Below are 12,262 nucleotides of genomic sequence, written 5' to 3' on the forward strand. Positions count from 1 at the left end.
AGGCATGTACCCCCCCCATGCCACCTCCCCTGGGGGTATGCACAGCAGCAGGAGCTGCCCCCCTCCCCATTCTCCTGCACCCTCCAGATGAGCTGCTACAGCTCCGTCCTGTGCCCCGCCCCACTTGGGCAGCACCTGCCCCAGCCCCACTCCTTCAGCGTGGGGGTCTTGATTATCCTTCCTATGTCCTTCCCCTCCCCCCCTACTCCCCCAGATTTACTGGCTGGATGCTGCTCTCCAGGCTGCTGGGCTGTATTCCTGGCCACCTGTATGCTGTGACATGCAGCATTTATTGATGATGTTATTCGCTACACTAGACAAACAAAGCCAATATATCGGTGCACCTCTAATTACAGTTACAGGTATAATAACCTAGTGTCAGTGTAACAAGCTGCATTGTGGGGGTTCTATTCATGCCTTCATGAATTGCAAGGTGGGAGCAAGAGGAGGTGCTGGAGAAGTGCGGTGCTTCAGTTGCTGCCCACCTCATTGGGCCTATTGGGTCAGATGGCTGGTAGCTGGTCTTCTGCAGCCTTGGGTTGATTTGAAGACAGTGCTGTGAAGGAGAAAATAGGCTATTTGACCTCACTGAGCTAGGCCACTGGTGCCAGCCTTTTTGCCCAGAGGGCTGGATGGGCAGTGCCCTGGCCAGATCCAGCTGATAATCCCGATCCATTATGGGACAGTCACAGCAAGGGCCCCATCTTGGTGCATAGAAGGGGATGGGGCAGCTTGGCTCAACCCTGGCCCCTGTGGTGGATGGGGGAGGTAGCCTGACCCTATTCACGTGCAAGATTGGGGGTAGGGTGCATTACTGAACCCCAATTTGCTGCATGGGGCTTGGGTTTGGAAACTTGGCAATGGACAAGGGAGGCTGTATTTACTGCCACCGCTTCCCTGCCACAAATTTCCCCATCTATGGGGAGTCCCATGGGCTGGATACCTCTGGCTCCATGGGCTTTATTTGGCTCGTGGGCCCGAAGTTGAGCATCTCTGAGCTAGACTGACACTTCCACATTTCTGTTTTGAGCCTTCCTCTGAACAGCTTCCAGTGCTGGAGAGGAGCTAACCCAATTACTGCCTACTGCTGCTTTACAAAGGCTCCAGGAACAAGTGGATTGGGCCTTCAGCTGTGTGATGTGAGGTACTCAGAAGAGAGTAGTTATTGTTGGTGATTTCTCCATCTGATTCTTGAAGAGGTCTGTAATAAAAGAAATATTGTAGATCTTCAGCCCCAAAGGCTATATTCTGTGAATGCTGGAATATAAGCTTTGACAGTTGCAGCATACCTCCCAAACACTCAAGAGTGTTGCTGTGTAACAGAGTTGCTGAACTTAGCTATGCAGTACTCAGTAATCCTGCAGACTTCAGTAGAGGAAGTCTAAGCCATTAAAACCCAGGGGCAAAAGATGGATCTGTGTATTCTGGTTTTGTTTCCCCATGCCTGGTTGAGTGTCTTTTTGAGAAGCTCGCAGGGTCAGGTAGGCAGAGAGAGCAATTTCTCATGATTATTCTGGGCAGGGTTACCGCTTTCTTCTTGGCAGAAGAGGAGATAGGTAGGTGTAAGAGCACAAAGGTTTTAAATTGTTCAAGAGATTGCTTTCTGCACCCTAAAAATATCAATAAAATGTATTCTTTGTGCTGATACAGTCTATAGTTGTATTACTGTATTAAATCAATGAAATGTAGTCTTGAGTTCCCCTAGTATTAGACTCCTACAATAAAGTTTTCCTATCTAAACAAGGAAAAAAGTGACCTTTTGGCAATACACGTTCTCCATATGCTCATTGGAAGGAGTGTTGACCAAATCCTCATTAAATATTTCCTCGGGGTATCAATTTATTCCAACCCTGCAAGGCTATAGAACATGACCTTGAAATCATTCTGTTCCTTATAGCATTGTCTGAGGAGAAACCCTACAAGTGATGTTTTCACATTTCCTTTCCCTCTGCATAGGTCTGCAGTGACTACCATCTCTAATCAGACAGTGCTTGTTAGTTGAAGCTGGAAGGCCTAGAATTAAATTTTGAATTCAGACCAGTAGTCCTCCCAGTTTTCATAGCATCGAGAACTATTCCTGCTTTGGTCCAGTCATTAGGACCATTGATAGTCTTAGGACTAGTAATATCTTTTTTTTTAGATTTGTTGGATGGCCAGATCACTGTTGCTGCATACTAGCTATTCCTTTGTTTTTAGCCAATGTGTTTTCTTTCTTTTGTCAGGGAGTCTTCATACCTTAGTTCCCATGATAAGGAAAAGGATATGCATTTTTCTAACCCATTTTGGATATCTAGATTTTAAAAAGACCCTGCTTCTCACACTGGAGACACCCTGTCCCAGAAATCCCATTGTAAAGAATCTGTAGAGCTTCCTATGAAGATCAAGAATGTTTAGTAGTACTTCCTTGAAAATTCTTCCTTTTTTTGCGTAATAAGGGCCACAGATTGTCAGCCCTGCAGACAAAAAGATTATTCAGGATAAGGGTGTAAAATGTCATCCAGAGATGAGTTTTTATTGTTAAGTGACATTTACTAGTACCTGTAGTTGGGGAAATATTTGCATGGGGTGTTTTTTTCCCCCTCAAAGTGTATTCAACATAACCTGTAGTTTAGGAAAGTAGGTTTGGCTTTATCTTGGCTGCTGTGGAAGTTATTTCTACTGAAATTTCAGTAGGGTGAACATTCTCTTGGTGACAGTGACTGATGGGGCTGATTCTGCCTCCCAAGTGCAAATAGACTGAAATAGTCATTGTAATAGATCTGTGGACTTGAGCAAAATAAAATAGAAAATTTTTGGTAATTGCAGATACCTTTTCCTATTTTGTGCATCTGCGAACAGAATGATTTAGAGAGTCTTTCAACCTAAGGCTGGAGCCTCCATTAGTTATGTAATATTGAACTCAAGTAGAAGTTGGTACAGGTAAGCTTTTGTGTATGAAGTTAAGATGGTATGAAATGATTGTCTCATTAAACTTGTGCATGGATGTTCTTGTGAATGTGGATGGTTTACTTGGAAAAGAAATAGGAAAATGTAATTATCATTACTGAGTCCAAACAACCCTTTCCAGGTTGTTTCTGCAGTGCAAACTGTATGATGAAAAATCCATTTTAGTTTTAAATCCTTTCTGATATTCTTCTTAGAACCTACCCTTATTTATCTGGTCCAAATATTGGATGCTAAATTGAGGGAGTAAATATGGATAAATGTAGTAAGTACAAGCCAAATGCCTGTCATGAATGACAGATTTCAAATGAGTGTTTACATGACTGGCCCTGAAGGGTGGCCCTACCCCTGTCTGTTCTGTTGCCCCTCACTGCCAAACCACAGCCCCGCCAAGCCCTGCTGCTGCTCCTCACTCCTAACCCAGTGACCCCAGCCCTGCCAGTGCCCCTCACTCACCAAACTGCAGTGCCCTGCTGGTGCCCCTCACTCCTGGCCCACAGCCCCTTGGTGCTGCCAGTGCCCCTTGCACTTCCAACCCACAGTCCCCTACCTCAGTGTCCCACACTCCCAACCTGCAGCCCCCTGCACTCCCAGCCCTGCTGGAGGGGCCCCAGCTGTCCCTATCCTGATGAGGCCGGAGTGCAGTGGCTCCGATTTATACAGGTGGCAGCGGAGCATGTTCAGGCCCAGCATGGGCTGAGGAAAGAGGGGAGGCTGCTGCATCACAACAGGCAGCCTGGCCATGGCCCCCTCCCCCCACCTTCCCCACTATCTCCTAGCTGCTCAGCGCCCGGAGCACATGCACCAGCCCCTGTGCTTCCAGCCAGCCACGGAGTTCCCCGCTGCCCCCCCTGCCCCTTTCCCCACTGGGGAGCAAGCAGTCCTCCCTCCACCCCCCTGCAGTCCTGTCATAGCTGCAGCCTCTGCTCCCCTTGCCCTGACCAAATGTCTGCGTTTCTTCTTTGCTTGGATGGTGGGAGTAGGGGAAAGGCAATCGCAGGCAGCAGGGAGCACCGCATGGGTCTGCGCCCCTCTGCAGCTGTAGGCAGGTCCATGTATACTTTCTGCTGCTTGCACGTGCCCTGCCCCTGCTCCCACCAGTGGAGCAAAGGGAAATCCCAGACAACCCACCCGGACTGAAATCAAAAGGCTTAAAAAGAGCAAGGACACATCCGGGGAAATCCAGACTTATGGTAAGCCTGTCTCAACGGCAGTGCATGTACACTTGATCGAAAGCATTATGGACAGACAGACAGACAAAACCCTTTATTATATTAGAATATATTACAAAATTATTTTTAAAACAATATAATGAAATGCTACCTCCTTCTGTAAACAAAAATTTTGAGCTGTGTTAGGTTATTTCTGAAAAGTAGGGTACAAGAGTATTTTGGATTGAGGCAATTTTAAACAGCAATTAAAGGAGTGAAATTGCTTCTGCATGTTTGATATTCTGGATGACAGTTCATTAGTGGAGTGTGCTTTACAGTCTATAAACATGAAAGCTTACAGTTGCAGCTTTATCTAGCAGTCTAGAAAGGCAGCAGGGAATTAAACGTTCAGTTTCAGGTGAGTGTTATGTAGCTGCACCTAGGGAAACACCAAGAATGCAGACATCTGTTTACACACGGAATTCGGGTCTGGTGTTGGTTATGCTCAGCTGTCTGTTCTACTAAAAATTCTTCTTTTGAATATTGTCAGTGACCGTTCTGGTTCATTGGTAATGGATATGTAGGTAGATGCTACTTTGACCATCTTAGAATCACAGAAAATGAGGGTTGGAAAGGACCTCAAGAGGTCATCTAGTCCAACCCCCTGCTTAAAGCAGGACCATCCCCAAGTAAATCATCCCAGCCAAAGCTTTGTCTGCATGGGTCTTAAACACCTCCAAGGATGGAGGTTCCACTATCTTTCTGTGTAACCTGTTCCAGTGTTTTACTACCCTCCTAGTGAGACGCTTTTATTACAGAATTTACTACTTTTATACTGAGCATGTAAGTTTATATTTCAGTAGCCTACCTGGTGATTAAAAAAACCCCACACTTTCCGTACTCCTTAAAAATAAAAGATGGATACAGCTTCCTTAAAGGACAGTCAGGTTTTAAGAAATTGCACTTCTTCCTGTTTTTTTTTTTTCTTGTTAAACATCTTAGTGTGAAAAACCCACTAATAGAATACTTTGAAAGTAAACTCTCTCAGGTAGCCCTATTCTCCACACAGAGTTCCTTCAAACATGGTAGTTAACTTCCTTCAATGTCAGCCTTACAACAGCAAGCAGAAACAGGGAATATGATGATTACTACATTCAACTTTTATAAGAAACTTTTTTTTTTTGCCTTGAAGGAATCCTGTTTTAATGCACAGTTTTTTACAAGTAAAAGGTAAAACTGTACCTTACTTTTATCCCTCAGTGGTATTATTTCCCATACTTTCAAGACCATTCCCAAAATGAACTGTGGAATTTGGCCAGTAGTTTGCCAGTTTAAGTGGGTTATTCAAGTTTGCAAGATACTTCAGTGTATAATGACCTGGTTTTTAAAATGTCAGTTTCAGTTTTGCTGACATTAAAACAGTACTTTCTTGAGAGAGATAAGGAGACAAGGTTCTTTGGGTGAATCTGATATCTTTTATTAGACAAACTTAAATAGTTGGAAAAAGTTTTCTTAGCAAGCTTTTGAGTTTAAAAACCCTTTTTCAGGCTGAGGAAACATCTGCAGTTGATGTGTATGCCCTTAGACCAGTATGGCTACAACCTACACCCTTGATAGACAGAATGCATTCTAACAATGTCAATTGAAATTTCTTTTAGTTGAAATTGTCTTGGGAATTTGCAGGGTCGGTGATTTGAAGATTGGTACGCTAATCGGTGTTGACAAATACGGAAACAAATACTTTGAAGACAAAAGATATTTTTTTGGTAAGTATACTATGCAAAGAATTAATTAAACTGACTGCCCCCTTGCCCCCCCTCCCTTTCCCCCTTTTTAATAGGTTATCTAGATTCTACAGGTGACATGGAAATGATACAGCTCCCTTGCAGTCGTTTGTGCGCATTTTAGCAATGGACACTAACAACCACCATATTCAAAGAAATTGAACCTAGTGTTGTAGTGGGGCAAATACTCCACAAAGCTTACTTGAGTGCATCTGTACCTGCTAAGTTATAAGGGGCTTGTGGAGGGATAAACAAACCAGCCTCTTCTAAAGCACCAGTCTTTAACTAGGGACCTTCTTAAATTGCAGTTTTGTGATTTTTTTTTTTTTGGTGAAAACTGTAAAAAAAAAACAAAAACAAAACAAAAAAAAACAACCAGTGGTCTACGTGATCACTGCAAAAATAGCATTTCCCATGATTTTGCACAGAATTGCCCAGGGGAAAAAAAAAACCGCTTATTGGAATACAAGGAGAGCACAGCAATTCCTGCAGCCATAGGGCATGTGGTTTGAGTGCTACTGGGAGGCTGAGCTAGTGATGTACAGTAGTGACATAGACAGGCCAGTTAGGAGAGCAAAAGGGTTTTGGTGCTATCTTTTAAGAAGCCAGATGCATTGCTGCTGTCTGCAGATGAGTGATTGGCCCCTCAGATAATCAGCAGTGAGTGGCAGGACTGCCGAGGCCAATCAGCAGTGGGGAGGGACTCCCTGCAAAAAGACTGTGAAATTGGTGCTGTGAGCAAGCTGTGCAAACCCCTTCATCTTGCTGCAATTTAGGTAGGTCTTTATCTTTATAATGCCTTTCAGGGTCCTTGGAGATTCATGGAGCTCTCTTGAACTCTGGAAACCTGATTGTACTCCCATGCATACAGCCTTCTTAAGCTGTCTGGGCCCCCCAAAATTCAAATATTATTTTTTAGGACTAAATGCATGCTTGGGTTTCTGGGAATTCAGTGGCTCTTTAAGGCTTGCTAAGGGGGCTGTGACTTACTGGCCTCAGAAGGAATGCCCTTTTTGGCCTGTGCACCAACCACAAGGTAAGCTGCTCCCTCTCCCCGAGTACCACCCCAGACTCCTTCCCTAGCCTGATTCATTGCTCTGCTTGATTGTCCATGCCCTGTCTGCTGCTGTTCTCCCTGCTTCTTGCTGGATCTGCCATGTGCCAAACAAAGCAGCTGTATGTGCCGTGGGTTGGCCACCTCTGCTCTCCCTGTTGCTAAACTCCAAAAAATTAAGTTCGGTATTAATGGAAAATATTAGCCTTTACATACAGAAGACGTTGCAAAATAAAGGCTGATTTATATTTATCCGAAAATGCATGTCTGTCATGGTAAACAATACATTTGTTAGCCAAAGTACTGCCTAATATACTTTCTGTTTACTACAGTTTTTATCTTTTACTGTGGGAGTAGTTATTTTTACCTAATACAGTGTTGCTCCTTTATCAAATTCAAGGTCGACACAGATGGGTTGAATATGCTACTGAAATGAATGGCAAAAATACATACTGGGATGTGGATGCAAGCATGGTGCCACCAGAATGGTAAACAAATTAATGTATTTATGAATTGTGTAACCTATGGATTCTTCAATAAAAAGTCTTTGTTATAAAGCATATGGAATTAAACAAGGCGGCATTCTTTTATGACCCCAGCTTTCCTAGATAGTGAAAAGAATCTGGTATGAAGGATGTTCTTCCTTTTTATTCAGAAAATGTCTTAATATGTTGGTTTAGGAGCACAGAGACAACACAGATGAGAGAGCTTCTCAGGAACTATTTCTGTTGAGTAAGGATATCTTTTGACACATGCAGCCACATTCTGAGTCTCTTTCATGCTTTCCAAACCATAGAATCTCAAAAATAAAAGGTTGTGGTATCCACATGAGTTTGCAGCATTGGGAGAGCTGACCATCCAGGGCTCTGACAGTGCAGGAAGTAGTCCCCTGTGCTCCAATGAAAGTGGTACAGGTTGTAAGATCAGGGCCCAACTCCCAAATCCAAATGTCTCCTGCTACAAATAGCAGTATCTGAAAATCAGAGTGGGCAGAAATTACGCTCTTGGCACAAGAAGGACCTAATTGGGATCGAAAGAGAACTTACAATATTAATCTTTCACAGCTCCAATTTTCAACCACTTTTATCCCGTTGACAAATGTATGGGCAGTAGGGGTGCACCAATAAAGATTTTTTTGGCAAATACCGATGGCTGATTATTAACCAGCCATATTGGCCAATACTGATCCAATAAATAATATGCAGCCTGGCAGCTTGGAGGGCAGCGTCCGGCTGATAAGTGTGCGGGAGGCAGAGCTCCAATAGCGTATATTAAAGTTGCTGCAGTTAAAAAGCTCGTAGTTGGCTCCCACAGTGAAAGGAGTGGGGCTGGGCCAGGGGCAGGTGCTGCCCAGCAGGGGCGGAGCAGAGCTGCAGGCAGCTCATCTGATGGGGAGGGGGGGCATCTCCCAGCCACTGTGCACACCCCTGGAGGAAGTGTGGGGGGCATGTGCCCCCCTGGATTTTCAGGTGGGGTGAGAGCAGGCTGCCCACTGCAGGCTTAGAGCCAGGGGTTGTGCCAGCCTCTACTTGGCAGAGGGGCTGGACCAGGGCTGCACTCTGTGGCGAGCAGTGCTGGAAGTAGGGGCTACTGAGTAATTCCTGCCCCAGCCCAACTCCCTCCCTCACTGTGGGGCCTCAATCTGCCCCCTCCCCGGCATGGCTAGAGGCATAGGGGTGGGAAGATGCCAGTGCAGCCCCTGGCTTCGAGCCTGCAGCAGGCAGCCTGTCCTCACCCCACACACAAATCCAAGGGGAGGCACTTTTTCCCCCAGGAGTGCTTGCAGTGCCTGGGAGCTGCCCCCCACCCCCTCTGCGCTGCCCAGAAGAGCCGCCTGTGGCTCCACCCTGTGCCCCACCGCACCCCAGCTGTGCAGCACCTACCCCAGCCCAATTTCCTCCTAACTGTAGCGACCTTGATCCTCCCCCCTGTGCTCCATTTTTCCCACAGACTTAGTGGCCAGACGCTGCTCTCCAAGATGCTGGGCTGCATTCCTGGCTGCGTGCATGGCAGCTGCACACGTGCACGTAGCATTTATCAGTGACGCTGGCTACACTGGCCAAAAATGCTGATTGCCAATAATGACTATTTTCCTTTTATCTGTACCAGTTCAATATGAACCAATATATTGGTGCACCTCTAATAGGCAGTGATCTGACTTTGAACAGCTGCTTTTGTTCATGCATAGTGAAAACTTACTTTTACATTTTAGTTATGTGACTGAATTTTGTGTATCTATCTAGTAGTGTACCTTAAAACCTCCATGAATAGTGGAAAATATTATGCACCTAAACTCAATAGGTAGTTGCTATATTTTTATTTAAAACTCTGGGGAGTTAAATAGAAGAATTCCCACTGTAATACAAAGTTTGCAAGTTTGAACTCCAAAAGTCAGGAAGTGCAAATATTAAGGTTTGAAATAACACTATTTATTCAGCCATACTGTGTGAGGATGAAATATTTTACTAAGCGTATAGAGAAAGGCATGTTGTGCACTTCTGAGTTGAAATTTCTATTGGAATCTTACCTTCTAAATTCAAATTGGCAGTTCAGATTTGTACCAGAACATTGCATTAATATTAGGCTTTAAAGTTAATTAAAACTCAAACCACCGCTAGATCAGGACTGAGCATTTGTATATAATCAGCAGCACTTCAGGTCCACCAGAGGGGAAGTGCAATATTTGTGCAACTTTGAGGGCATGTTCCAGTAAATGGAAGTATTCTTTTTCTGTTTCTATTTCAATGGTTAGTTTTGAAAAACGGTCAAAGATCTTGAAGCCAGTGTGTAATTAATGTGGCATTAACTCATTACTGCCCACAGAATTTTGGGAATTTTTTTACTTTAGTTTTTTAGAAGTAAAACTCTACAGGCTATCTAATGTCTCATGTCTGATGATATCCAGTACTGTGTACATTACAGTATGCGGGGAATAGAGATTTGGCTACATGGGTGGCTTAGCTGGTGACCTTTATTTTCCAGCCACCTGCTTCCTCCTAAAAAGGGTTTTGCATCTGTCTCCTGGCTGGTAATGCTCTGTACCATGTACCATCTTTTCACCACTCCTCACTGGCTGTTTACAGATGTAAAAAAATCCCCCCCCAAAATGGCACTTTAAACTCCACATGCCCCTATGCCGAGCCCAGTACATGCCCAGAAGAGGCATCATGTTAGTTGGGCCCGGCTCACACAAGGTATGTATAGATCAGGTGCTTTAGCTGGGCCTTTTGGCACTTTTATCCAGCTGATTGAATCAGCTTTAGATAAAAGTACCAAAACGCCCTGCTGAAATGCCCAGTCTATACAGATGCTGTGGAGCTGGATCAAACTAATGAGTTGCTGCTTCTGATAAAGCACGAGTTACTTTGTTGTATCCCCCACCCCTGCCCAATCTGTCAACACCCATTGACTATAAATGCCTGCCCCTGCTGATCTCACTAAATGCAGCATTCTGATGCATATGAAACTGGTAGTTCGTCCATGTGGATTACAATACAGCCCAAGGCTTTTCTCACTTCTTTGCTACAGGGAAGCAATATTCCCCCTTGGGCATTTACTTTTTGAAGTATTGTATTTAGGCCAAATTTGAGCATCTTGGCAACCAACCCCAGCAGTCCTGAAGTCTATACCAGCATTAGACTGAGTAAGCCAGCATTTTACTGCCTAGTCTGAACCTGGCCTTCATGAAGACTTTTATCTTTTTGTTTGTCACTTTATAGATTACACAGAGCACCTATTCAAGATAGGTGAAAAATGAGCTAAGTTAACTTGCTTAACAGGGAACCAGATAATGCTCCTGCATCCTATTGTGATAGAGATGAGAGCAGGACTAAGGATTGGCAGGGAATAAGGCACTGAGTTTTCTGGAACTGTTGTAAGATTAAGTTTACCACTGAGCAGTACTGTCTCATTTGCAGCACAGCAAAATAGATATCTTCATGGGCAGGAAGTAATAAAAACTAAATCTTTTTAAATAAAATAATCTAGCATGCAGTTTTTTCCTGCTCTCTAGCAATTGTCATTGTCCCATCTCTTTTCCCCTGTACAGGTATCATTAATTTTAGACTGATCTGTTTCTTCTCAAGTACTCAGCTTCTCAGTCTATTTAATTCATTGTATTCTCTGCCTGAGAAGGGACATCTTTATGTCTGTCTTTGTTTGGGAGGGGTGAGGGAAGGTTTCCCCTTACCACATCAGTACCATTTATTCAGTGTTGAAATAAATAACTTGAAGCTGGAATTACATACCCACTTAAGGCTACAGAGAACCAATTTTTGTAGTGCAGCCTAAAATTAAATCTGGTTTGAAGAGCAACTCTGATGTCTTCATCAGTCCTTGCCAGTTGCAACTTCATATAATAGGAAGAACTGAACATGTTCTCCTTGGGGAATGCTGTTAAACAAACTGAAAACTAATATATTCTGGCAGCTGTTTCTAATGTTACCTTTTTGTTTATGCCTGTGATAGCTGCACTGAAAGTCCTTATCGCGGAGAACTTGCATTAGTAAAGCTGATATAAAATTTTAGCTTGTATTAATTCCATCTTGAAATAAAAATCTTTGATTTTCAGGGTGCAGGATTGCACGATGGTGTAAGTGGCAGGCCATGAGAAAATGAGTTTGGTTTTGTCTCTCCCCCCCCCTTGGTATGCGTCTCAAAACCTACTGCACAAATCATTAGAGGCAAGTTGTCAGTCTTTGCTCAGAGACGCCTGTGACTTTTATAACAGAACAATTGCAGATCAAGATTAAAGCTTTGTAGCAGAGCTGTGGAGGGATACTTGTGGAGTACCTGTTCATACAGAGTCAGTGCCATCTGTTGCTCTTTTTCATCAGCTCTGATTTTGCTCTTTCTTGCTTTTGAATAAGCTTTCATTATTATTTGATATATTTTGAGATGCTAAACTGGATGAAATGGGGCCATGTAGGTTTATGGATAAAAGTATAGTATGGGAAATACTTTTCATACTCTTCCAAGAACAGATTTTTTTTTCATTTAATTGCACACAGTTGTGGATGCTTCCTTATTCACCATCCTGATCTGTATGTGTAATAGTTTTTGGAGTAAGGAAAACATCTCACTTAGTTTTAAGCTTTCTTAGTTCTAGGCTTTCCCTGTTTCTTCAGCCCAGGTCAGTACTTTTCTTTCTTACGGTTTTGTTTTTCATTAGCTGTGATTGTATCTGCTGTAGAGAAGTGTATATTAAAGAAGTAGTGCACAGCTACATGATACAGTGTTCAAAATACCAGCAGAGCAGTTTCAAGAATTCTTGTGGTATCTTTAGAATTTCGACAGAGTAGTAGGGAAACCTTTTTTCTGAATTCTGCCAT

At 43.6% G+C, this 12,262-nt stretch overlaps 1 protein-coding gene across 2 annotated transcripts in view; it reads left to right on the forward strand.

Moving 5' to 3' along the window:
* The window catches only part of NDUFA12 (NADH:ubiquinone oxidoreductase subunit A12), a 28,038-nt gene that overhangs the window by 1,418 nt on the left and 14,358 nt on the right, over positions 1 to 12,262 (forward strand). The window contains exons 2-4 of one of the 2 annotated variants that reach the window (XM_019545232.1): positions 5,778 to 5,860; positions 6,798 to 6,914; positions 7,333 to 7,420. In XM_019545232.1, the coding sequence (XP_019400777.1) occupies positions 5,778 to 5,860; positions 6,798 to 6,914; positions 7,333 to 7,420 (288 nt within the window). The remainder of the gene's footprint in view (positions 1 to 5,777; positions 5,861 to 6,797; positions 6,915 to 7,332; positions 7,421 to 12,262) is intronic. The other variant, XM_019545233.1, reaches the window with a different exon arrangement.

The sequence above is a fragment of the Crocodylus porosus genome, unplaced genomic scaffold (genome assembly GCF_001723895.1).
Source record: "Crocodylus porosus isolate Cpor-Errol unplaced genomic scaffold, CroPor_comp1, whole genome shotgun sequence".
Lineage (NCBI taxonomy): Eukaryota > Metazoa > Chordata > Crocodylia > Crocodylidae > Crocodylus > Crocodylus porosus.